The 24,746-nt window shown below is 37.8% G+C and overlaps 1 protein-coding gene across 2 annotated transcripts; it reads left to right on the top strand.

The window, feature by feature from the left end:
* The first annotated feature begins 789 nt into the window (after positions 1–789).
* On the top strand, positions 790–22,928 carry LOC133660641 (acetylcholinesterase collagenic tail peptide-like). Of its 2 annotated transcripts, none has more exons than XM_062064212.1 (17): positions 790–915; positions 1,598–1,707; positions 4,583–4,669; positions 8,621–8,665; positions 8,829–8,855; positions 9,477–9,548; positions 11,355–11,417; positions 11,498–11,524; positions 11,590–11,634; positions 11,732–11,767; positions 11,847–11,927; positions 12,745–12,841; positions 14,868–14,998; positions 18,224–18,343; positions 18,429–18,555; positions 21,594–21,696; positions 21,799–22,928. In XM_062064212.1, exons 1-17 carry the CDS (start codon positions 804–806, stop codon positions 21,866–21,868), a joined length of 1,353 nt encoding a protein of 450 aa, XP_061920196.1. In that variant the 5' UTR covers positions 790–803; the 3' UTR covers positions 21,869–22,928. The 2 variants fall into 2 exon arrangements, with proteins under 2 accessions (XP_061920196.1, XP_061920195.1); XM_062064211.1 differs by having other exon boundaries at positions 18,414–18,555.
* Positions 22,929–24,746: the final 1,818 nt, after the last annotated feature.

The following is a 24,746-nucleotide window of genomic DNA, read 5'->3' as shown; positions in this document are numbered from 1 at the left end:
AAATGGGAAAAAAAGAGCAAAAGGGCCAATTGTAAAGCAAAACGCTGAAATGTTGATACTAACAATAACAGGTTTTTTTTGTCTTTTTCGAAAAATGCATATAATGGGCCATTATGCAAGGTATATGTCATCAAACTCCCCAACATACCACCACAAATAGATTGGCAGTTTAATTGTATTGAACTACACAACCAGTTCAACTTTTTTGTATACGACTTGTTACAATAACCAATATGATTTATGCCCAAGCATGCGGATTTTTCTATTAAGAGAGAGTATGTTTAACCAAGAAGTATATACTGCTGTCACATCCCCCTCAAAAGCCTTTGTGGAAAAGCAGATAATTGAAAGTATTTTGGCAATAAAACCAAAATAAATGCCATGGAGTAAAATGATAATACAGTAAGGAAAAATAGTCTCTTAGAATGCTACTAATGTAATTAAATCCGCATAAGATGTCCTGATTTCAATGTGTTGTATTAAGATAAACTGTCAAATGACTCAAAATGTTAAGCCGCCCCTGAGAGGAGAGTGGAAACAACAAAGGCACCCCCTGCAGTAGTAGAGATCTAATAGTGGCACCCAAAAGCAGCTGGTATGCTGCCTCCCTTAATTTTAGCGCACACTGATGCGGAGGAAAGATTTAATGGGCACTGGCGGACATGCCCCCTCGCGAGTGCGTAAGGATACAGAGCAGGGAGGCAGAGAGGGAAGACGGGAGGTGAGACGCAGAGAGGAAGAAGGCACTGAGGAGCGAGTGAGAGGGCTGCTTTTGCTTCAAAAATAAAGTCAAGAAAGCAACTATGAACAGCAGCATGACTCCTCCAGCACATGGACTCCTTTATCTGGTGCTGTGCTTTTACTGTGGCCTGGCTCAGTCCTCCTTCCTGGACAGCTTTATTTCATTCCCAGCAGGTAAGAACACATTATCATCCTTGTTTCCGTTTGTACATTATGTGTGTATATACTGGCAATGCATGCACACTTGCACAACTTAATGAAATCCAATGTGCTTTTACAATTTTTAAAGAAGCAACATGTTAATTTATGTGGTTTTGCATCAAGCCATGCTCTTGCTTCCTACCATATTGATATGGAAATTAGATGTCAGTATGATGCAGTGCATGGTCTACAAGCACAATAATGAGCATATTGTTACATACATACCTCGCCTAAGCTGAATTATTTCTGCAGTCTTTTGCATTGGATGTCACTAGAAGGTGCAGGTGTCCCTAATGAAATGCTCTTGTAAACTACACTTGTTATGTTGTTATTGTGGCCCATGAGGTTGGACTGGAAATGCCTCTATAAATAGCCGATGCAGCTCCGGCCCTTCAGAGAGTGGTACCTTGTGTCTGCTCGAGGCTTGAGGAACTCTGTTGGACGGGTGTCGTCACCGTTTGATAGTTTGCACCTGTTTCCTGCATGCTAACTGTTTGTAGTCGTCCCCTCCCTGCCTGCAAGTAAGTGCATGTTTTGCTAACAAGATCAATGCATTCCACTTTTTATTGGTACTCTTGATGTGTTTTTGTTGTTGTTGTGACCTGTCTTAATGCCTGACACACTCCTTCACTCCCCTCCTTTGCACCTTGCACAGCGCTCACTCCCCAGGAGCAGGAGAGGAGCTTTAACCCATGCTGTTTGCTGAGTCCGCCTCCACCGCCGCTCTTCCCTCCACCCCCTTCACTTTGGCGCCGCTCCACTCATGTGAGTCAAAGTCATGTGACCGCCATTTTATTATGGAATATCGGACATGCATCAATGTTGATATGTCCTTGGGTCTCACACAACTGCTTCCTTTTAACCCTTGAGACCGAGAGACTTTAATGACACATGATGTGGTATGCTTTGAATCATGGTTGATACATAGATATGACAGATTCCTTTTAAAAAGTTGTTTGTTTATGCCTTTTTTGTGAATGTTCTGTATTAACAACACAGACGGTATGGGTGGACTACATAGGAGGTAGTAACAGATTATACTACAGTAGGACCTCAATTTGCGAGCTTAATTGGTTCTGTAGTTGGGCTCAGAACTGTGATTAAAAAATAATACCATTTAAGGGGACGGCGTGGCGAAGTTGGTAGAGTGGCCGTGCCAGCAATCGGAAGGTTGCTGGTTACCGGGGTTCAATCCCCACCTTCTACCATCCTAGTCACGTCCGTTGTGTCCTTGGGCAAGACACTTCACCCTTGTTCCTGATGGCTGCTGGTTAGCGCCTTGCATGGCAGCTCCCACCATCAGTGTGTGAATGTGTGTGTGAATGGGTGAATGTGGAAATACTGTCAAAGCGCTTTGAGTACCTTGAAGGTAGAAAAGCGCTATACAAGTATAATCCATTTATTTATTATTTATTATTTAATTGGTGTTTGCCTGCGTACCCCTAAAAAACAGCACAATTTTGGCATATAGCAAGCTTTTAAAAAACAACAACTAACTTTTAGGTAAGAAGTATTGTATGAAAAAAATACAATAGAATGTAGTACAAACAATTACAATAGTTTTATGAAGTAATGTAGTAATAATGTATAGCATTTGACTTGGATAGTCAAACACATCAGCAGCTTCTTCATATTTTTATGCATAAATAAGATATTTAGATATCTTGGCCGGTGTTAGATTCATTTTGCTTCAGTAGGGTGTAGACAAGCAGTAATATGATTAAATTTCTTCGCCAAGTTGGCGACACGCTCGGAAATATTTTTGATCATTTTTTTTTTATTACAATGAATATCATCCACTATTTCCAATGGTTGGAAAACAAAGTTATGTCGATTTCTAGCTATAAGCTAATGCTAGTCCGTAAGACCAAATGTTTTGTACGGATCTTACAGAGTTCACTGTGACATTTGCTACGCCGACTAATGGCAGGGATGCCTATAACTCAAATGTTTGTTTGCAACTTAAAGCATGACAAATAGCCGAGGGACAGCTTTTATCTCAAAAAATTCCTAAATTGAGGTACCGCTCTACTTGTGCACAAGGTCACTCCACAATGCCAAAATCATGATTGCAAGTTTTACCACCTGAGACTTACATCTCCCTCCTTTGTGTGTAGGTCGATGGCATATGATGTGGTATGCTTTGGATCATGGACAGTTCCTTCCCCATTGATATTGTAGATACATGTCAAAAGATGTGGTATGCTTTTGGATAATAAGCTGCTCTTACCTATAGGTAAATTGATAGACGTCACATGATTGGTATGCTTTGGATCTAAAACAGTTATTTACCATGGATACACTATATAAGATAGGTGACAACTGATGTGGTATGCTTTGGATAAAAACATTTTTATTTTTTATTTAATTAATTCAATGAGAATCCTTAAGAGTATGTCAAATCATAATATAAATATTATAAAAATGTGCAAGTGTCAAACTTGTATGTGGCCCTCAAAAGCTTGGAATTAAGTGTGCCATTAAAGTATCTTGCTTACTAAATGTATTTGTTCTTTTCATTTTGACAGAAAAAAAGTTTATGTACTGCATGAAAGTGCGTAACTTCTGATCATCATATCTGATCATACAGCAAGTATATTATTATATACTGTATCGCAAACAATTTTTTGTAAAAACTAAATATCTGTTCATTACCTTGACTTATGATTTCAAAGCAAGTCATCCATCAATTTGTAGGGGGGAAAAAAGTGTAATAATCAAATGCAAATGAAATTGTGTAATATCAAGAGGCAATGATACTTTTCCATTTATTTTAGAACTGTCAAAATATATTTTTTTTATTCAGATTAATCACATTTTGGAATTTTGATTAATCATGTTTATTACAGGTGATTACTTACTTGCATAAATAAGCTTAAGAAAAGCAAAAGCAATTTTATTGTCAGATTGTCACACAGGAACGTTTTACTTGAATGCGTATCATTTATTTGTTGTGATTAATCACATGATTAACTTGTTAATTTTGACAGTCCCTATATATATATATATATATATATATATATATATATATATATATATATATATATATATACACTACCGTTCAAAAGTTTGGGGTCACCCAAACAATTTTGTGGAATAGCCTTCATTTCTAAGAACAAGAATAGACTGTCGAGTTTCAGATGAAAGTTCTCTTTTTCTGGCCATTTTGAGCGTTTAATTGACCCCACAAATGTGATGCTCCAGAAACTCAATCTGCTCAAAGGAAGGTCAGTTTTGTAGCTTATGTAACGAGCCAAAGTGTTTTCAGATGTGTGAACATGATTGCACAAGGGTTTTCTAATCATCAATTAGCCTTCTGAGCCAATGAGCAAACACATTGTACCATTAGAACACTGGAGTGATAGTTGCTGGAAATGGGCCTCTATACACCTATGTAGATATTGCACCAAAAACCAGACATTTGCAGCTAGAATAGTCATTTACCACATTAGGAATGTATAGAGTGTATTTCTTTAAAGTTAAGACTAGTTTAAAGTTATCTTCATTGAAATGTACAGTGCTTTTCCTTCAAAAAGAAGGACATTTCAATGTGACCCCAAACTTTTGAACGGTAGTGTGTGTGTATATATATATAATGTATCATATTAATGTATGAAATTGACACTTTTTGTACCATTAGGACGGTCAATCTAAGTCTGGACCTGAAGACAAAAGTTCCTCCTGTGTCCGAGGACCCCCTGGGCCCGTTGGCCCGCCTGGACCTCAGGTAAGAGCTTGCAAATAGTCATTGCAGCATCCCAACTCCAAGTCCTGCCTTTGGACTGAGGAGTGATTCACATTTCCGCCATCTCCTTCTCAACAACCTGAGTGTTCCTGCAGAGGAGGCAGGACGGGTGGGCTTCTCTGCGACCCTCTTCTCATGCATGGGACACAGCAGCCCATTAACGCGCCACATTTAGCCACAGACATAAATAGCCTTTTTCCACTGGTGGTCCGCAGCGTGGCTCATGTCATTTTTTGAAACTCGATGAAGAGTTGTCAGCCTGGAAAAGGTGTACTACTGGCTTGCGTACATTCTGGGGATTACCAACCCATGCATGTGGCCATGTGCCCACTTGGCTGATGGAAGCTTGTAAAGACTTTCCGACAGATTTGATTTTCCTTTTTAAAAAAAAAAACACACACAAAAAACAAGTAAATGATGAGCAGATTCTGTACACATGATGAATTTATTAGTCATTGTTTTGTTGTGGTCGACCACCTTGGGCTGCCTCAGCAGCATCAGGACTGCAGCAGGCACTTCTTCAATCAATAGTTGTCTCTCAACCCTTAATTAAAACTGCAGCTCCCTTATCCACATGCAGACTGGAGTGTAAATGTATTTGGAGGAATGTATTACATTGTATGTAGACCAGCAGTTTTTGAAGTGGAAGGTGCCCCTTCCCCTCGGGGTGCCAGAGCTTGAGAAAAATAAAGAAAATGTGTTTATTAAAAAAACAAAAACTTTGGGTAAAAAACATATTTTTTTAGTTCCTCTGATTGAAGAAGAGATTTGGAAATCGAAAATTATCTACAATACTGTAGTACCTCAACTTACAAGCTAAATTCTGATGGAGCTCTTAACTCAAAAATACTTGTATCCCAAATCAACGTCGCCCATTTAAAATGAATTAAAATCAATGTAATTGGTGCTACCCCTGTCTCCCAAAAGCACAATTTTAACATGTAAGGTGCCTTTTAAATACAAAAAGAAACTTTCAGAAAAGACATATTGTATAAAAATGCAATATAATGTACTACTAACAACTGCAGTAGTTTTTTGAAGTAATGTAGTAATAATAATGTACAGTATTTACCTTGGTGAGTGGACTTCTACGGTATTTCCTTCCAGCTGCTTCTCAGTCAAACACACCATCAGCACCTCAGGGCATTCAATCGATCGAAACTAGAGATGTCCGATAATATTGGCCTGCAAATATTATCCGCCGATAAATGCTTTAAAATGTAATATCAGAAATTATCGGTATCGTTTTTTTTATTATCGGTATCGGGTTTTTTTGTGTTTTTTTTTCTTTTTTCTTTTTTTTATATCAACATAAAAAACACAAGATACACTTACAATTAGTGCACCAACCCAAAAAACCTCCCTCCCCCATGTACACTCATTCACACAAAAGGGTTGTTTCTTTCTGTTATTAATATTCTGGTTCCTACATTATATATCAATATATATCAATACAGTCTGCAGGGGATACAGTCCGTAAGCACACATGATTGTGCGTGCTGCTGGTCCACTAATAATACTAACCTTTAACAGTTAATTTTACTCATTTTCATTAATTACTAGTTTCTATGTAACTGTTTTTATATTGTTTTACTTTATTTTTTATTCAAGAAAATGTTTTTAATTTATTTATCTTATTTTATTTATTTTTTTAAAAAGGACCTTATCTTCACCATACCTGGTTGTCCAAATTAGGCATAATAATGTGTTAATTCCACGACTGTATATATCGGTATCGGTTGATATCGGTATCTGTAATTAAGAGTTGGACAATATCGGAATATCGGCTATCGGCAAAAAGCCATTATCGGACATCCCTAATCGTAACTGGACTGTTTGGTTTCTCTTAGAAGACGTTTTGCCTCTCCGAGTAGGCTTCATTAGTTCTATGCTCATAGAGTGAGATCGGTCAGCTCTTACCTGAGGTCCAGGCGGGTCAAGGGGCCCAGGAGGTCCATGGACACAGGAGGAACTTTTGTCATCAGGTCCAGATCTGACCAATCTAAGTCTGTGAGCACGAACTGATGAAGCCTACTCGGATGAGCAGCGAAACGTCTTCGAAGACAAACCAAACAGTCCAGTTACGATCGATTGAATGCCCTGAGAAGACAATGACCTGGATGAATGAGAACATTCATATACACACCATCAGCACTTTTTCCGTATTTTCATGGATAAAGGTCCGCCGTTTAGAAATGATTATAACATTCTTGGCTTGCGTCCATTCGTTCTCATTCTGCTTCAGTATGGTGCAGACTAGCAGTGCTCCAATTGTTTCACCAAGTTGGCTACACGTTCGGTCATATTTTTCTTTTCTTTTTTATTCAATGAAGATGAACAACTTCTTCTTCTCAGCACTTTCCTTCACACGTCTTTCCTCCCCATGATTGGAAAACAAAGTTTTGTCTATCTCTAGTTATAAGATTATGCTAGCGAGTAAGACCAGATGTTTTGGTCGGATCTTACGGTTTTCACTGTGACATCTGCTATGCCAACTAATGCGGGGATGCTTGTAACTCAAATCTTTGTTGCAATTTAAAGAATAACAATTAGCAGAGAGTCAGTTCTTATGTCAAAACACTCTTAAGTTGTGGCCTTCTTAAGTTGAGGTATTTATATTTGCAGTGAAGAGGCGCATGTAAAATGAATTAATAACATTGCATTACAGTACTTATACAATTTAACCACAACCTTATTCTTAACCCCTTCCTGCTCTTTCACTGATAAGAACAAGATAAGAATACATATCCTGTGGCGCTCTGTGTAAATTAATTGGTCTTCAAAGGAAGATTTACTGGGTTCCAATCCTGTATAATAAAGTGTTTTAGTTATGTAAAATTGATTATTTTGCACAAAAAAAAAAAAGAATTAAAGAATTTCTACCCAATTATTTTGTTTTAGTCAAAAACATGCCTCTAAATGAACTCAAATTTGAGTCAAATAGTATAATCATTGTGTAAATTTTCCCTAGAGCCCTAATTTAACCATGTCTTACTGGTTATTTGGGTTTCGTGCTGCTTAGAGTTATTAAAGGCTCCTCCCACAACTTATGGGACAGCCTCAAATCCTTCGCAATGTATTATTGCCCATCTGTCACATATCCGTGACTTTGATTTGGGCTCATTTGTTCAATGTCCCGAGGAGGAGTTGGTTAGAGTACACATGGTTTTAGCCCACTTTGTTTTCAAACATGCGTCTTTGAAGCTTTTCTGTATGGCGTAGGGGTCACTACTCAGGGAATTTTGAAATTATCTCTTCAGGACCGCTGAAATACAAAAAAAATGCTATGTTTGATGCGCTTGCACATTTTGGTGAGTTTTCATGCATGGTAAGGCCCTCAAAAGTGCAAAGAACAGCTGCGATGAAAATAAACATTGTTTTTTTTAACAGGGGCTTCGCACTTGTATTATATATGTGTATTTATGATGTAAAGGATGATATAGGCCACGCAGGGCTGTCAAACTCATTTTTATCAAGGGCTACACGGTGGGCCGCGTATAAATGTGAATATATTAATTTAGTGACACATATGAATTTAAACATATAACTATAGTCTCGTTACACATTTTGCATTGGTAACTTATGTGTTTTACTAACAGATTGATGGATAACTCCGAAATCATAAGTCAAGGTGACAAACAAATATAGTAAAGTACTTATTTTTGATAAACCATACAAAAGGCATGATCACATAATTAAGTATAGAAATTATGTAATTGCATGCAGTACATTTTATTGTCAAAATTGAAAGAACAGATACATTTATCTAGAAAGGGATGTTTCCAGCTTTTCGCAGGCCACTTTAAATGATGTGCCAAATCTGAGTTTGACAGCTGTGATATAGGCTAATCAGTGAGGTCATATCATTTTAAAACCACTGATTTACACAAGACAAGTATCCCTAAAACGTGTGTACAATGTTTTACACTACAGGGTCCACCAGGATTACCGGGCATTGGAGGATCTAAGGGAGAAAAGGTAAATATACTTCTATACTCGAGATGATGTACATGATATCATGTGCTCATGGTTTTTGTGAGCTAAATTTGTCTTGGCCTGCAGCCCAAGATGCTGACAGATGCTAGTTTGGAAATGCATTAACGGCGTCTGTCCTTGTCCCTCCTTCACATCCTGTTGTCAGGGAGAAATCGGAAGACCTGGACAAAAGGTGAGCGTCTCCAATTAATCACCAGGTATTTGGCACTAAGTGGATTTGCAAAAAAATGAGATTCAATGTCAGCGGCGGCTTTGCTTTGTGAGCGAGCGCTGAGGTTGTCTGTGAACGCTGCTCGGGCTGCATTGTGGCTCAAAGTCGACTGTGTTGCTGCGGCATGGCACTCTCACTCTATGAGAAGAAAAGCTCAGGTGTTTTTGGGCACACCAGGTCAAAACCTCAAATGATCCCATCATGTGTGCCGAGCTGTAAAAGCGGCCTCAGCGGTGGTCTGAGCGAGTAGCATTTGCAGCACTGCAGTGCAATTTAGCTTAGTGCTTCAAGCCCAGGTCATAAATCATTTTATTTCCCACAAGCACCGGCCCCTGTTCTATACACAGACTATCATTTAATTAAAGAGGGCAAAGTGACAGCGCTCGTTAAAGTCATCCCTCTCCGACATGTGCAGGAAGGAGTACATGGTGGGGAGTACTGGCTACGTTTTGAATACTGACAACCTATGCAGCAAACACTGAGATTTGGATTTCATTCATGCAGCTTCCCATAAATGGCCTGATTGATCAAAAGTAGATGCTTATTAGGTGTTTGTTTCATAAAAGTCATTTCTCCTGTCAGGGTCGAGCGGGTCCTCCTGGACTTCCTGGGAAGCATGGAGCCGTTGGATGGCCAGGACCAAGTGGGCCCAAAGTGAGTAAGTCAGATCTCTTACGCAGATACTCTTTGTTCATGACAATGCAAACAAAGAAATAGGTGGCATTAAAAAGTACTCGTGGAGGTGACCAAAAACATGCGGAGATGTCATTATAACGAATGTTTTATTTGTATCCGCATGTTCTGAGCTCCTATTTACATGGAAGTGTCCCGTTGAACAAATGAGCTTCCATATCTTAAATTCCCACGGCGTATGTCATGTTACAGCCGACCCTCGTTCACCGCGGTTAATTGGGGTGGCACGAGTCAGATGGTAGACCGGCAGGCCAGAAACTTAAGGGTTCCTGGTTCGAATTCAGCTTCCGCTATTCTAGTCACTGTCGTTGTGTCCTTGGGCAAGACATTTCACACACCTTGCTCCCAGTTCCAGCCACACTGGATTAAATGTAGCTAAATGTAGATAACGGGTTTCTCTATGTAAAGCGCTTTGTGTCACTGGAGTAAAAGTGCTATATAAATATATAATTCCCAACAATTCATTTGGTACCACGATAAACAAGTTGCCTCACAAATATTTTCATAGAGCATAACAATGTTTATGAACTTCTAAATGTGTTTTTTAAACATAATTAGAGCCCTTTAGACATGAAACAACACCCTATATACTTGAGTAAATAAATAAATAAAGGCAATAAAGTAGCCTTAAGTGTGTTCTACTGTAGATTACTGTACTCACCAGTCACCCGCTAGATCCCTCAAACGTCATTGCAATGGTTGTCACCCGGCCACTACAACAAATCCACGTTCATGTTGAAATACTTTTGTGGGTAATTCCTCCGAGTTAGAACTGGGCTTCCATGTGCTGAAACCACAAGTATAAGTTGCCATGAACATTAGCTGTGTTGTAACTTGTTAGCATTCCGTCTTGTTAGCAATGCGTGTCTGCGTTGTTATTTCACATGCTCACCCCAAAGCTGTGTTATGATGTCGTAGATGAAGTTCATCAAGAGTTGCTCTTCACTTTGCCCGGACAGTGCATGCCACGTCCCGCTGTCATCTTTTGATATCGTTCGCGTCAACATCTCACCAATGTGTTATTGATGAGGCAGGAATTGTAGATATAGTCCATCAAAAAGTTGCTCTGCCAAAAGTTGGTCAACTCATGGTTGTCACGGTGAAGATAGCGGGGAGATGAGGGTTCACCCTTAAACCGGAAACGCAAGTCCAGCTTGGTAAATATATTTGTTGATTGCCACAATATAATACTTTTAAAATAAGTCAAATAGTGCACTGTGATACATCCATCCATCCATTTTCTACCACTTGTCCCTCTCGGGGTTGCGGGGTCACTGCAGCCTATCCCAGCTGCACTCGGGCGGAAGGCGGGGTACACCCTGGACAAGTCGCCACCTCATCACAGGGCCAACACAGATAGACAGACAACATTCACACACTAGGGACCATTTAGTGTTGCAATCAACCTATCTCCAGGTGCATGTCTTTGGAGACATAAATACAAATTAACACTTAATTTACGCCAAAAACATATAGAATGTGCTAAGAATGTTTTTTTTTTTTAAGTAGAAAAATCTGCAATGTAGTGAAGCCGCGATATTTGAAGCGCAATGTAACAACGGACGACTGTAATCTTCTTTTGGTAACAAACTAGTTGAGATTTAATCAACAGTGTCTCTGCTGGTTGTAGATGGTACAACACTCTATTTTGCTTCAATTGCCTAAAAAGGCACACATAATTCCACGCCATTGAAATGATTAACAATCAACCAACTTTGTGATTATTCTGCCTGGCATTTTTGCTCTTATTATGTTTCTGCGTGTCAGGGGGAGAAAGGTGACACAGGCCTGATGGGTTTACCTGGAGGCAGAGGACCAATTGGACCAAGGGTACGTGATATGTGCACAGCCTTTATAAATTAGTATTTGTTTCCTCATTGTGCACATAATACCTGCCATCCATATTTCAGGGTTTACCTGGGTACAAAGGAGAAAAGGTATGCTGCCCGTCTAGTGTGTGATTATTGACAGTAAAGGTGTAATAAAATATTTGTTCAATCAGGGTTCAAGAGGAGAGCATGGTGAGAATGGCCTAAAAGGTGACAAAGTGCGTACATATTCACTATATTTTATACAATTATAGAGTATTTGCTGGACAATTGTATTTTATTTACCTTCATGAGCTATATTGTTTGTCTCTGCAGGGGGCAATCGGTTTCCCTGGAATGCTTGGACAGAAAGTGAGCAAAAATTGAAGTATTTTTTTTTTTCTTTTAGATTTTTAAAATAATTATTTCATTTGATGCATATTTTTTTCAGGGTGAAATGGGTCCAAAAGGAGAGCCTGGTGTCTCAGGAACCAGAGGACCCACCGGTCGACCAGGGAAGAGAGGAAAACAGGTGAGGTGTTGCTATAATATAAATGGTTTAAATGATTATTTTAATCATTAAAAATATTCTTAAATCGTACATCAATTGCATTTTGGATTGTTTTTGTTTTCAAACTACTCAATTAAATCATATTTAAACATTAATACATTTTTGCTTTAATCAAATGAATGTAAAAGCTACAGTCAGCAATGTTAGGATTCTAGCATCACAGCTAGCGCTAACACACAACAATGTGTACTGTACAGGCTGGTTAGCAATAAATATGGTCTTCTAAAGTACAGTAAGTTAACCCATTAAGTTGTATTTTTATTCTGTTTAATTTCTGCTTTATTTTGTACATTCAAATGAATAAAATGCATGTAAAATGCTATTTTTATATCTCTACCGAGTTTTTGATTTTTTTTAGCAACATACTAAATGTAATTTAAAAAAATACAATGTTTGATAATAATATGGTCATAAAAGTATGGTGTCTAGGCTGGTCCACTTTTTTATTAAACCACTTTTAAAGTAGTTCATCCAGTGTTGCCATGGCAGCAACAGACACTATTCTATTTATAAGAGGCCAAAAAAGTTTTTGAAGTTTTTATGTACATGTATTGGTAAAATAATTACATATTGTTGCTTTAATACACCGTCTTGGTTCTTATTAAGAGGATATAGGTCTATTTGTACTTTCATTTTTTTTCATTGGTCATTATTATTTGTATTTATGTGTTTAACTTACCATATAAGGTATGATATGGTATAGTATGGTATAAGGCTTATACCATACTATATACCAATATCGCCCCCCCAAGAGAAAAAATGTTTTTGTATGTTCTAGGGATCAAAAGGAGACTCAGGCAGTGTTGGTCCAAGAGGACCTTTAGGTCCACAGGGAACTCCAGGACTTCCTGGTCCTCCTGGTTCTACCGCGACAGGTGAAAACGTGAACATCTTGCCTGAAAACTGTAACTCATGTTGGATATTTTTGAAGGGGGATTGCACTTTTGGGGGGGAATTTTGCCTTTCTTTCACAATCTTTATGTGAGATAAGCACACATGTTTTTTCTTTTTTATGCATTCTAACTTGTAAATAAATGTTAGCAAAAGTCAGCTAACACTGGAGCCAAGGGGATTTGCTCTATTCCGCCTAAAAAGTATTCTAAAAAACATCCAAAAGCCTCCAATCTCCTTTTAAATACACGCTGTAAGTATACATGTCAAATTCACAATAACATGCAATATTTGCGTATTTTGGTCATTTTAAGCATAAGGCGCCGTATTAATTTCACAGACGCATCACAACGTTCACTTTTGCCTTCAACAACAACAGCAACTACTACTAATAATGGCAGACTTCATGAGAATCAACAAATAATTATTTGAGACAAAGGATGACATAGAAGCTCGTTTAGGAGTATAACATATACGGAATAGGATGAGCTACAAATTTTAGAAGCTGTGTGCTAAACAGATCCAGCTTTAGTGAAACGTTAAGCATCATATAGCAGTATTGCTAAGTGCTAAACAAGAAATACAAACTATGAACATAATTAAAAAATCACTTACTCTACAAAGTCTGCTCACACTGAAATGCTGACAGATGGGATTTTTATATCTTATGTTTAGATGAAGAATTATTCATAATCCTAACGCAGGTAAAAAATGTTAAAAAAGGTGCCGAAAACTTGTCTTTTTGTGTCGTTCTCGCCATATCTGGGTCTTAGAAATGGATCTCGACCAACTTCACGGTTTATGGTCACATCCTTTTACTATCCAGGTGAGAGGGATGATTTATAATCGACAGTAGAATAGAATAGAAGAATAGAATGGACTTTATTGTCATTATATTTGCATATAACGAGATTAAGGACTCCAATTTAAGGTGCGGTAGTGGGAACAAATATTGGATAAAAATAAATTACACAAGAAGTAATAAAGATAAAAAACTAAGAATTGAAATAAATAGACTACTATCCAATAAAAATAATAAGCAATCCTGTACAATATACAAAATACTGTACAATATACAGAACAAGACAAGAGTACCGGAGTGATAACAATCAGTGTCGGATGTATTGCACTCGAAGGGTAATATTGCACAGAATTCACTTTCATCAACTCAGAGGTGATGCAGCAGCAGCTCAGTATGTCAATAGCTGCTGCATCAGCTAGTTAGCTCTCTGTGACCATGGAGCCGCTAAGAGTAGTTCCTCAGTGTTAGCGCTTATAATAACAATATCGCTAATACTTGGATAATATGCAAGTCATGACATGTAAATAGAGTATTGTTGGCAGTTTTGGGATGTTTTTAGAGGGCTCTATGGGTGGTAATAGAGTACTCCTACTAACATGGTTAGCCACCTCGTACTTGCCATACATTACAAATTATCCATCCATCCATCCATTTTGTACCGCTTGTCCCTTTCGGGGTCGCGGGGGTGCTGGAGCCTATCTCAGCTGACATTACAAATTAGAATGCATAAAAAAAAGAATTATTGGGAACACTCCCAATAATTTTTTGGAATGTTGCCTGTCATTCACACGAATGACAGGCAACATTCCAAAAAAGTGCAGTTCCCCTTTAAAGCAGAGTGACACGATGCGTCGTCACTTCAAAGACCGCAGACTACATTTGACACCAATGTTCCGCCTTGCATCTTCCTCTGCACGCTCTCTGCTGTGGGACGGCGCGGGCCAAGCGCCGTGTCAGCAGAAGGCAGCAAAGTCAGCTGGAAGCATTTGTCTTAGTGAGGGGTAATCTAATCTCCTGACGTGAAGCAAAATGCTAACGTCTTGACATCATGGTGCTGGAGTGGACTCACGGTCTTGTGTTGGAAACTTTTGACTTTCATGTTTATTGTGGTAGAAAATGAATAAATGGGTGTAGACCTTCAGACAAATAGAGTAATTTAATAATTGTGAATAATAATGACTTGTGTCTTCTTCTTTTTTTGCCGTCAGGACTTTACATGGTTGGTACCAAAGGTACCCGAGGACCACCTGGACCACCTGGAAAGTGTAGCTGCAGCTCACTAAGTGCTTCTCTTTTGGAAGATAATCAATCCAGAGGAAACTCTCTCAAAGTACCAGCGGTAAGATCAAAATACTGTATTTGATAGGGCTGCACGATGAATCGACATCGAGGTTTTATGTTACTGCGATAAATATTCGCAAGAGGCTGACTATTCCGCCGTCCCCGTTGTTGTTGGCCAATCAGAATTGTTGAGCCTTGCGCTCTTTGCCTCCTGGCCAATCAAAAGTGTTGAAGGAAACAGCATGTTTGTGTGCGCTGCAGTAGAGGCAGCCATTACGTCCACTTGTTCCTTGGAAAACATTTGTAATGTTGACTGGGCCTGGGCCGATAGTCACTAAGTCAATCAATCGAACAATAAATGAAAATAAGTCGAAATATTTTGCCGGCATCGATAAATTGCAATGTGAGTATGTTGGTTTTTTTAGTCTTCTGCTTCAAAACAGGGAGAAAGAGGTCTCACTCTCTACATCGCTCTCAGCACCTGAGCATGTTTATTTAACAGTAGAATTAACTGAACAGAGGGAGCCTTCTTTATGTCCATCCATCCATTTTCTACCGCTTGTCCCTTTCGGGGACGCGGGGGAGCTGGAGCCTATCCCAGCAGCACTTGGCACAAGTCGCCACCTCATCGCAGGGCCAACATCATTGTGGTAATATATCAGCTTCAACCCGGTATTTACATTATTTTATATTATGATTACATTTACATTATAAACACTATCGTTTTTACCGGTTAATTCTTCAGTTTAAGAGCATGATTTGTATTTAGATTTTTAGTTGGAAGAAACAAGAAATTATGAAGCGAGATTCGTTTAATGAAGTCACTCGCGCTTTGGGAACTCAGGAAACAGTAAACAGAAAGTGTCAGTGAGCAATGGGAGGGGACACGCTAACAACCAATCAGTTAACAGTCTTTACTGAGCAATGAGAGGGACACGCAAACAGCCAATCACGTAACAGTATAAACTACACCTTTCCTGTTGTTCGGCTCTGTCCCAGTCCCAGACTGTAGTCAAGGACCGCAGGGGAGACTTTCCTTCCAGGGCAGATGTTTTCGTCTGGGGTATATATATATGTACATATTTATATATGTATACTGTATATATATGTGTATATATATATATACCGTAATTTCCGGACTATAAGCCGCTACTTTTTCCCCTCGTTCTGGTCCCTGCGGCTTATACAAGGGTGCGGCTTATTTACGGCCTGTTCTTCTCCGACACCGACGAAGACGATTTCGGTGGTTTTAGTACGCAGGAGGAAGACGATGACACAATGATTAAAGACTGACTTTTCATATACCGGTAGGCTGGTTATTTTGATAACGTACAGGTGAGCACTTTGTATTACTTTGCACCGTTGTATTATTTGTACTCTGCACGAATGCTGTTCGCCATGTCAAAGATGTGAAAGTTTGATTGAATGATTGAAAGATTTATTGTTAATAAATGGGACGCTTTGCGTTCCCAAACAGTCATCTCTGTCCCGACAATCCCCTCCGTGGTAGCAGGAACCCCTATATACTACGGTAATTACACATCAAAACCCTGCGGCTTATAGTCGGGTGCGGCTTATATATGGAGCAATCTGTATGTTCCCCTAAATTTAGCTGGTGCGGCTTATAGTCAGGTGCGGCTTATAGTCCGGAAATTACGGTATGTGTGTGTATATATATATATATATGTATATATATATATATATATATATGTATACATATATATATATACGTATACATATATATACATATATGTATATAATAATGTATATTCATATATGTACGTACATGTGTAAATTGTGTATGTATGTATATATATATATAACAATGTTTATGTGTAAATTTATGTAAATGTGTGTATATATGCATATATACTGTATGTGTGTGTGTGTATATATATATATATCTATATATATAGTATATAGATTTATATACCATACCATACCAACTTTATTTATAAAGCCCTTTAAATATATAGACGTATGTATATACATCTATATATATATATAGATATATATACATAACATATATATGAAAACATGAAATAAAATAAAATGTAAGTTTGAGCAAAGCGTGTCTTAGAGCTATTAAGGCAGAATGAAGTGCACCATTTAGCTGCAATTAGGGCTGCGGCTATCGATTATTTTAGTCATCGAGTAATCTATTGATTAATTTGTTAAGCAGATAAAACACACTTTATAGCCCCAATGTGTATTTTAGGTAAAATAGTTGAAATAAACAGCATTTTTTTCTGACTACCATACTTTAATAATACACCTGTAACATTTGTGTATTGAAAATGTGTTTTATAATGCACATCATCAACATTGACCTAGTACTTATAACATGTATGTATTAATAATAAAAACGTGTGCACTCTAGTGCAGTGGCCGTGCGGAAACTACAATATGTCTACGTATTTAAAGTTCTAGGCACTCCATGCGGTCTGGATTTGATCAATTGTTATTAGTTACACTCATTAAACGATTAATTGAAGCTTTTTTGTAATCTAATTAATTAATTAATGTTTGCAGCCATAGTTAAATCAGCAGAGGCAATCCATGTTAAGAAAGCAATACAATTATTCATATTAAAGATGAACATTTTCTCAGTAAATTCTGGTTACAGTAAGCCTAGTTTATCGCTGTTAATTGGTTTGGGCTTGACTGTGATAAATGTATAATGTAGATATAACTAACTGTTTACTACCTTCTAAATAAGTTTTTTCAATATGATGAGAGCACTCCAGACATGAAAATACACTCTTTAGTCACCTTTACACTTTTTTTAAATTTTTATTAAATCAACATAAAAAACACAAGATACACTTACAATTAGTGCACCAACCTAAAAAACCTCCCTTCCCCATTTACACTCATTCACACAAAAGGGTTGTTTCTTTCTGTTATTAATATTTGTGGCTCCTACATTATATATCAATATAGATCAATATACAGTCTGCAGGGATACAGTCCGTAAGCACACATGATTGTATTTTTTTTTTTTTTTTTAAATAACCCCCCACCCCCGGTCCGTGGGCCAAATTTTCAAGCGTTGAAAAAGTTACAAAAAGGTTGGTGACCACTGGCCTATACTACTGTAGTATTGATATTTTTAATTCATTCAGCCATTTTTATGTTTGAATATGATTAATTTAAGCCGAGCATAAGTAGAATGTGCTTTTATGGAGTGAATGTGTAACCTGAGGTATGAACATCCTTTGACTTGATCATTAACGTACCAATGATGAATAATAATAATTGCAGCGTTGTGTTATTGTCTCAGATATTTGTGGTGAGTAACGAGGAGGAACTGGAGCGTCTTCAGGCGGAGAACGCTTTTGCATTCCGCAAAGACCAGAGAGCTCTTTATTTCAAAGACGGTAACAGCTGGTTTCCTGTTCAGGTTAGTGTTCTCCTATCTGTAACAATTATTATACATCTTTTTTTTGTTACGTAACTAATGTGTGTAAAAGATTTTCCCATTCCAGATGATGGCGTTCCAGTCCATGGAGAACCCGCCCGATGAGGACGGTTACTGCGGCGACGGCATCGTGCAGCGTTACAGCGGCGAGGAATGTGACGACAGAAACAAAGTGGTCACTGACAGCTGCATCAGTAAGTTGGCCATTTCCTAACAACTAAGGAAGTGATTGTTACTTTACACAATGATGTCATCCCTTGTTTCGCAAGAACATTTGTGTGGCATGTTGGAAATATTTTGAAAATCACATAAAACATTTCTGACATTTATGGATGTTCAATAATTAATCTGTAAAAAATAAACCGTCCATCATCTACTATTAAAATTGTATCAAATTGTCATTTAGAAAAAAATGACATTAGCCAGGAAGTATTTTTATTTTTAAGTCAACTTACAGTATTTTGATGAGCCGCAAATGTATTATTAATTTGAAAAAAATTACTGAAAACTTGTATTGTTCTATATAATACTTATATAGAATTTGAGTAATCATTAACTTATTTAATTATTATATACTATCTCTATATTATTGTATAATATTTATATAGTATTTGGATAATCAGGAACATTATTATTAAATATTGTTGTATTAATTGGAGAAAAAAAAATCACAGGGTAATTTAATCGGTCTATATAATTTATAGTATTTGAATATTCAGGAACAGTGGTAATAATATTAATTCTTAAATTGATTTTTTTTCATGTGTTATAAATGTATATAGTATTTGAATAATCATGAAATATAATACAATTATTGTTTTATTGTTTTCACTCATGGGAAAAACAAGTTGGTCTATATAATATTTATATAGAATTTAGATCATTTGAAACATTCTTATTAAATATTGTTTTATAAATATGTTTGGATAATTACACAAAACATATATTGGTCTATATATTATTTAAATTGTATTTGAATAATCAGGAAATGTGTTGTTATATATTATTTGGATAACTGATAAAATGTATTGGCCTATACAATATTTAAGTAGTACTCTGATATTAAGGATTATTTATTATTATGTAATCTATTTTCAAGTTTAACAAAGCTGACTGATGTATTGGCTTGTATATAATATTTTCTCTCGTATTTGGATCATCAGCACATTTATTATTATCTGATATATTATTAATTTGAAAAAGAAAATCCCTGAAAAAATGTATTGTTTTATGTATTGTTATTTAGTATTTGAACCACCAGGGAAATTATTTTTTATATATATATATATATATATTTTTTTTTTTATCACAGAAAATATTTCAGTATATATAATATTTATATAGTCTATCAATAATCAGAAGATGTATTATTAAATATTGTATTACTTTTGAAAAATTACAGGAAACATACTGGTCGATATAATATTCATATATCGGCATACATAATATTTATATAGTATTCGGATAGTCCAGAAACTGATTAATAAATAACATTCAATAGAGGAAATGTATTGGCCCCTATTTTCTATATATCAACTATAAAACCCAAAACCAGTGAAGTTGGCACGTTGTGTAGTTCATAAATAAAAACAGAATATGATAATTTTCAAATCTTTTTCAATTTACATTCAATTGAATACACTGCAAAGACAAGATATTTAATGTTCTGATCTTTGCGCCTATAACAATCCGGATGGTTCTTTTCCTTTTTGTTCCGGAGGACACGATGTCCACAGTTTCCAAAAACAATTTGAAATGTGGACTCGTCAGACCACAGAACACTTTTCCATTTTGCATCAGTCCATCTTAGATGAGCTCGGGCCCAGCGAAGCAGGCGGCGTTTTTCTGGGTGTTGTTGATAATGGGCTATACGTTGCACCTCACCTCCTGTTATTACTTTACCAAAGCATTGTTCAACCCATCCTTCTGTACTGTTCCACATGTTTTTTCACTATGCTTTCTGTAACCAACCGGAACAAACCCACACGCATTACAAACATAGCAGCTAAAATCATCGGCCTACCCACACACAACATTTCAGATTTAAACCACAGGTCCATCATTCGACTGGCAAACACGATAGTCCAGGATATCACTCACCCACTACACCAATACATCATCCCACTACCATCAGGGCGCAGGTACAGAACCATCAAATTCCGGAGGGCCCGCCTCAGGAAAAGCCTGATCCCTGCAGCTATAGCCGCCCTTAACAGCAGGCCCGGCCGACCTGTCTGACAAGCCTGTCATGTGTTGGTCATGTATGATGTCTTTTTGTTATTTTTGTTTTGTGATGTGTAATGTCTATTGTTTAAATGTACGGCAGTGAAAATTTATTTCCCCAACGGGGACCAATAAATCTAAATCTAAATCTAAATGGCTTTTGCTTTGCATAGGAGAGTTTTAACTTGCACTTACAGATGTAGCGACGAACTGTCGTTACTGACAGTGGTTTTCTGAAGTGTTCATGAGCCCATGTGGTGATATTCTTTACACACTGATGTTGCTTTTTGATGCAGTTTGTAATATCATCGCTTGCGTGCAGTGATTTCTCCAGATTCTCTGAACCTTTTGAATGATATTACGGACCGTAGATGGTGAAATCCCTAAATTCCTTGCAATAGCTCGTTGAGAAATGTTGTTCTTAAACTGTTGGACAATTTGCTCACGCATTTGTTCACAAAGTGGTGACCCTCGCCCCATCCTTGTTTGTGAATGACTGAGCATTTCATGGAAGCTGCTTTTATACCCAATCGTGGCACCCACCTGTTCCTAATAAGCCTGTTCACCTGTGGGATGTTCCAAATAAGTGTTTGATGAGCATTCCTCAACTTTCTCAGTCTTTTTTGCCACTTGTGCCAGCTTTTTTGAAACATGTTGCAGGCATCAAATTCCAAATGAGCTAATATTTGCAAAAAAAATAACGTTTTCCAGTTTGAACGTTAAGTATCTTGTCTTTGCAGTCTATTTAATTGAATATAAGTTGAAAAGGATTTGCGAATCATTGTATTCTGTTTTTATTTACCATTTACACAAAGTGCCAACTTCACTTGTTTTGGGTTTTGTATATTGAAGCGTTAACATATCTTCCCTTACCTGGAATTGGTTTTAGTGTGTTATATTGTTTATTTGCTGTTTCTGTATGGAAACAAACGTGTGTATACCGCTGGTGTAGTACAGTAAATATATCTTTATAGTTGTGTTCAACGTGATCTTTGTGTTTCCACCACAGAATGTAAACGTGCCTACTGTGGTGACGGTTACCGCCATGATGGTGCTGAGGAATGTGACGGTAAAGACTTTGGCTACCAGACGTGTCATTCCTATCTGCCGGGGTAAGTCCCTCAAAGTACAGTACAGTACAGTATGAAACACGAGGAGGGTGTTTTACGTCCAACCTGGACTCACAGCAGTGTCCTCCTGTCTTTTGAGCGCAGGTCATACGGTCACCTCAAGTGCACGCCGTTCTGCGCCATCGATTCCACGAGCTGCAAGTACTTCACTTGAGCCAAATTGCACCCGGATTTCTTTAGCTGGGGACTCAAACTGGGAATATTTGTCATGGCAAAAAGAAAAGCAGCAGATGAACAAGAAAACTGCTGTGTACATAAGAAAGAAGCCCTCAGAGCGTTGTTGTTATGCGGAGAGGAAACTTTTGAACCCACACATCGGAAACACAAGGACAGCTGCACTTCGTCTTAAGCGGCCAGATCTAAGCCTGGCCTTCCTCATTATGCCTGAATGGACCCCGATCGGGTGCAGCGGCAGCCGCGCCAACCAAGTCCCCGCGGTAGACCTTCTCACTATTATCGTAAGAAAGAAGAAAAGTACTGCAGGAGCTGCTCCTCCTCGGCATCTGCATGAGGCATGAATCTCTTTACCTCTTAGTGCCAACACAAGCTTTTCTACTCTTAATCTGACGGTCTTTTTCTTTGAGATTCCAGTCAGGCCAGTGTGGTGCTTCTCTACTTGACACACACATTTGGACAACAACATCCAACAACTCAGGAACACAAAGCAACCCCTTCCCATAATGCACCCTTAATGATATGTGAAGGCTTGAAACTGTTATGTCCTTAAAGCTCTCAGTGAAGCTTAGGCCAGGCTGCTAAATAGACAACCAAACTGTTCTATGGTCCTAACTCTGTACTCTATTACCTCCAGTCCTTCTGTCTTACAGTAGTCAACGTAGACGTTGAAAGAATTAGTCCACATAAGCTACAGTTAAGCCAAGGGAGATCTCCCCTTGCTACGTGTCAAATGTACAACAATCAAGAAGACTGTTATATCTTGTGTCCGCATGCTCGTGCTAATAATGTACTGTTAGGGGGAAAAAAATCGAGTAAAAGTAGGTCATTGTCAGGCGTCTTAAAGGTAGAGGTGTGAAATACTGTAGGATAAAAACACATTTGGGACTGTGCTCAATGTTCCTTGTGACCTTTGACCCCCGTGCTGTATACTGTATGTGCATGTAGTAACGCTGTAAGGTTATATATAAGTATGAGGAATTCAACTGTGTCGTTACTCTATGATTTATACCCATGTTCAAACAATTCAATAAAAGACTCTAAACATATCAGAAGATGCCTTATTTGTAATCCAAATTAACAATTAAAAATTATTATTTTTTTTTACAAATGTTTTGTAAGTTTTTCATTTCTTTTTTGGGGGTAGACTATTTTAGGTATGAATATATTTTATACTTTAAAGAACTTTTTAAAAAGCCTGTAAAATATGTTAAACTTTAGCATATTTAAAATGATTTGACATATAATTACACGATATATAGTAAAATGTGGTAGTGTTTTTCAAAGATAGGGACCCCGAGAGGGACAAGCGGTAGAAAATGGATAAATACATAATATACATGTATACACAAATACATATACACACGTGTATACGTGTATGTATATATATATATACATATATATACATATATATATGTATATATATGTACATATATATATACATATATATATTCATATATATACACACATACATACAAAATGTATATACATACACACACATACATACATGTGTTTATACATATATGCAAATATATATGCACAACACATACAGTATATACACACATATGTATATACACACACATATATATGATATGTGTATGTATTGTATAGTCATGCTGCAAAATGAGGTGATATCTCGGGTGAATGGCACAGCAATGGGATCTCGTCACGGTGTCTCTGCGCATTCAAAAGGCCATCAATAATATGCACTTGCGCTAGTTGTCCATAACATACGCCTGCCCGTACCATAAGCCCACCCCCACCATTGGTCATACGATTCATAACGTTGACATCTGCAAACTGCTCTCCCACACAACGCTACACACGCTGTCTGCCATCTGCCCTGAACAGTGAATACCGGGTTTTCATCCGTGAAGAGAACAAATTATTAGACAAATTGCAGTCGGGTCGAGACACCGATGAGGACGAACATGGAGATAAACTTCCCTGTGACTTTTTCTCAGTTTGTGAAGAAATTCTTTGGTTATGCAAACCATTTGTTGCAGCAGCTGTCCGGGTGGCTGGTCTCTGACGATCATGGAGGTCCGGGCTGGCGTGGCTACACATGGTCTGCGGTTGTGAGGCCGGTTGGATGTACTGCCAAATTCTCTGAAACGCCTTTGGGGACAGCTTATGGTAGGTAGAGAAATGAACATTCAATTCACGGGCAACAGTTCTGGGGGACATTCTTGCAGTCAGCATGCCAACTGCACGCTCCCTCAAAACTTGCGACATCTGTGGCATTGTGCTGTGTAAAGAAACTGCACATTTCAGAGTTTACCATACATATACAGTCGCGATCAAAAGTTTACATACACTTGTAAAGAATATAATGTCATGGCTGTCTTGAGTTTCCAATAATTTCTACAACTCTTATATTTTTGGGACAGAGTCATTGGAGCACATACTTGTTTGTTACAAAATACATTCCTGAAGTTTGGTTCTTCTATGAATTTATTATGGGTCTACTGAAAATGTGACCAAATGTGCTGGGTCAAAAGTATACATACAGTAATGTTAATATTTGGTTACATGTCCCTTGGCAAGTTTCACTGCAATAAGGCGCTTTTGGTAGCCATCCACAAGCTTCTGGCAAGCTTCTGGTTGAATTTTTGACCACTCCTCTTGACAAAATTGGTGCAGTTCAGCTAAATTTGTTGGTTTTCTGACATGGACTTGTTTCTTCAGCATTGTCCACACGTTGCTGGGTATTATGGCCAAACAGCTCAATTTTTGTTTCATCTGACCACAGAACTTTCCTCCAGAAGATCTTATCTTTGTCCATGTGATGTCAGCAATATGTTTGGAGGAGAAAAGGTGAAGCCTTTAATCCCAGGAACACCACGCCGACCATCAAG

Source organism: Entelurus aequoreus, linkage group LG11, assembly GCF_033978785.1.
Source record: "Entelurus aequoreus isolate RoL-2023_Sb linkage group LG11, RoL_Eaeq_v1.1, whole genome shotgun sequence".
Classification (NCBI taxonomy): Eukaryota; Metazoa; Chordata; class Actinopteri; order Syngnathiformes; family Syngnathidae; genus Entelurus; species Entelurus aequoreus.
Note: the sequence above shows the minus strand (reverse complement) of the source record. Positions and strands in the feature narration are given on the sequence as shown.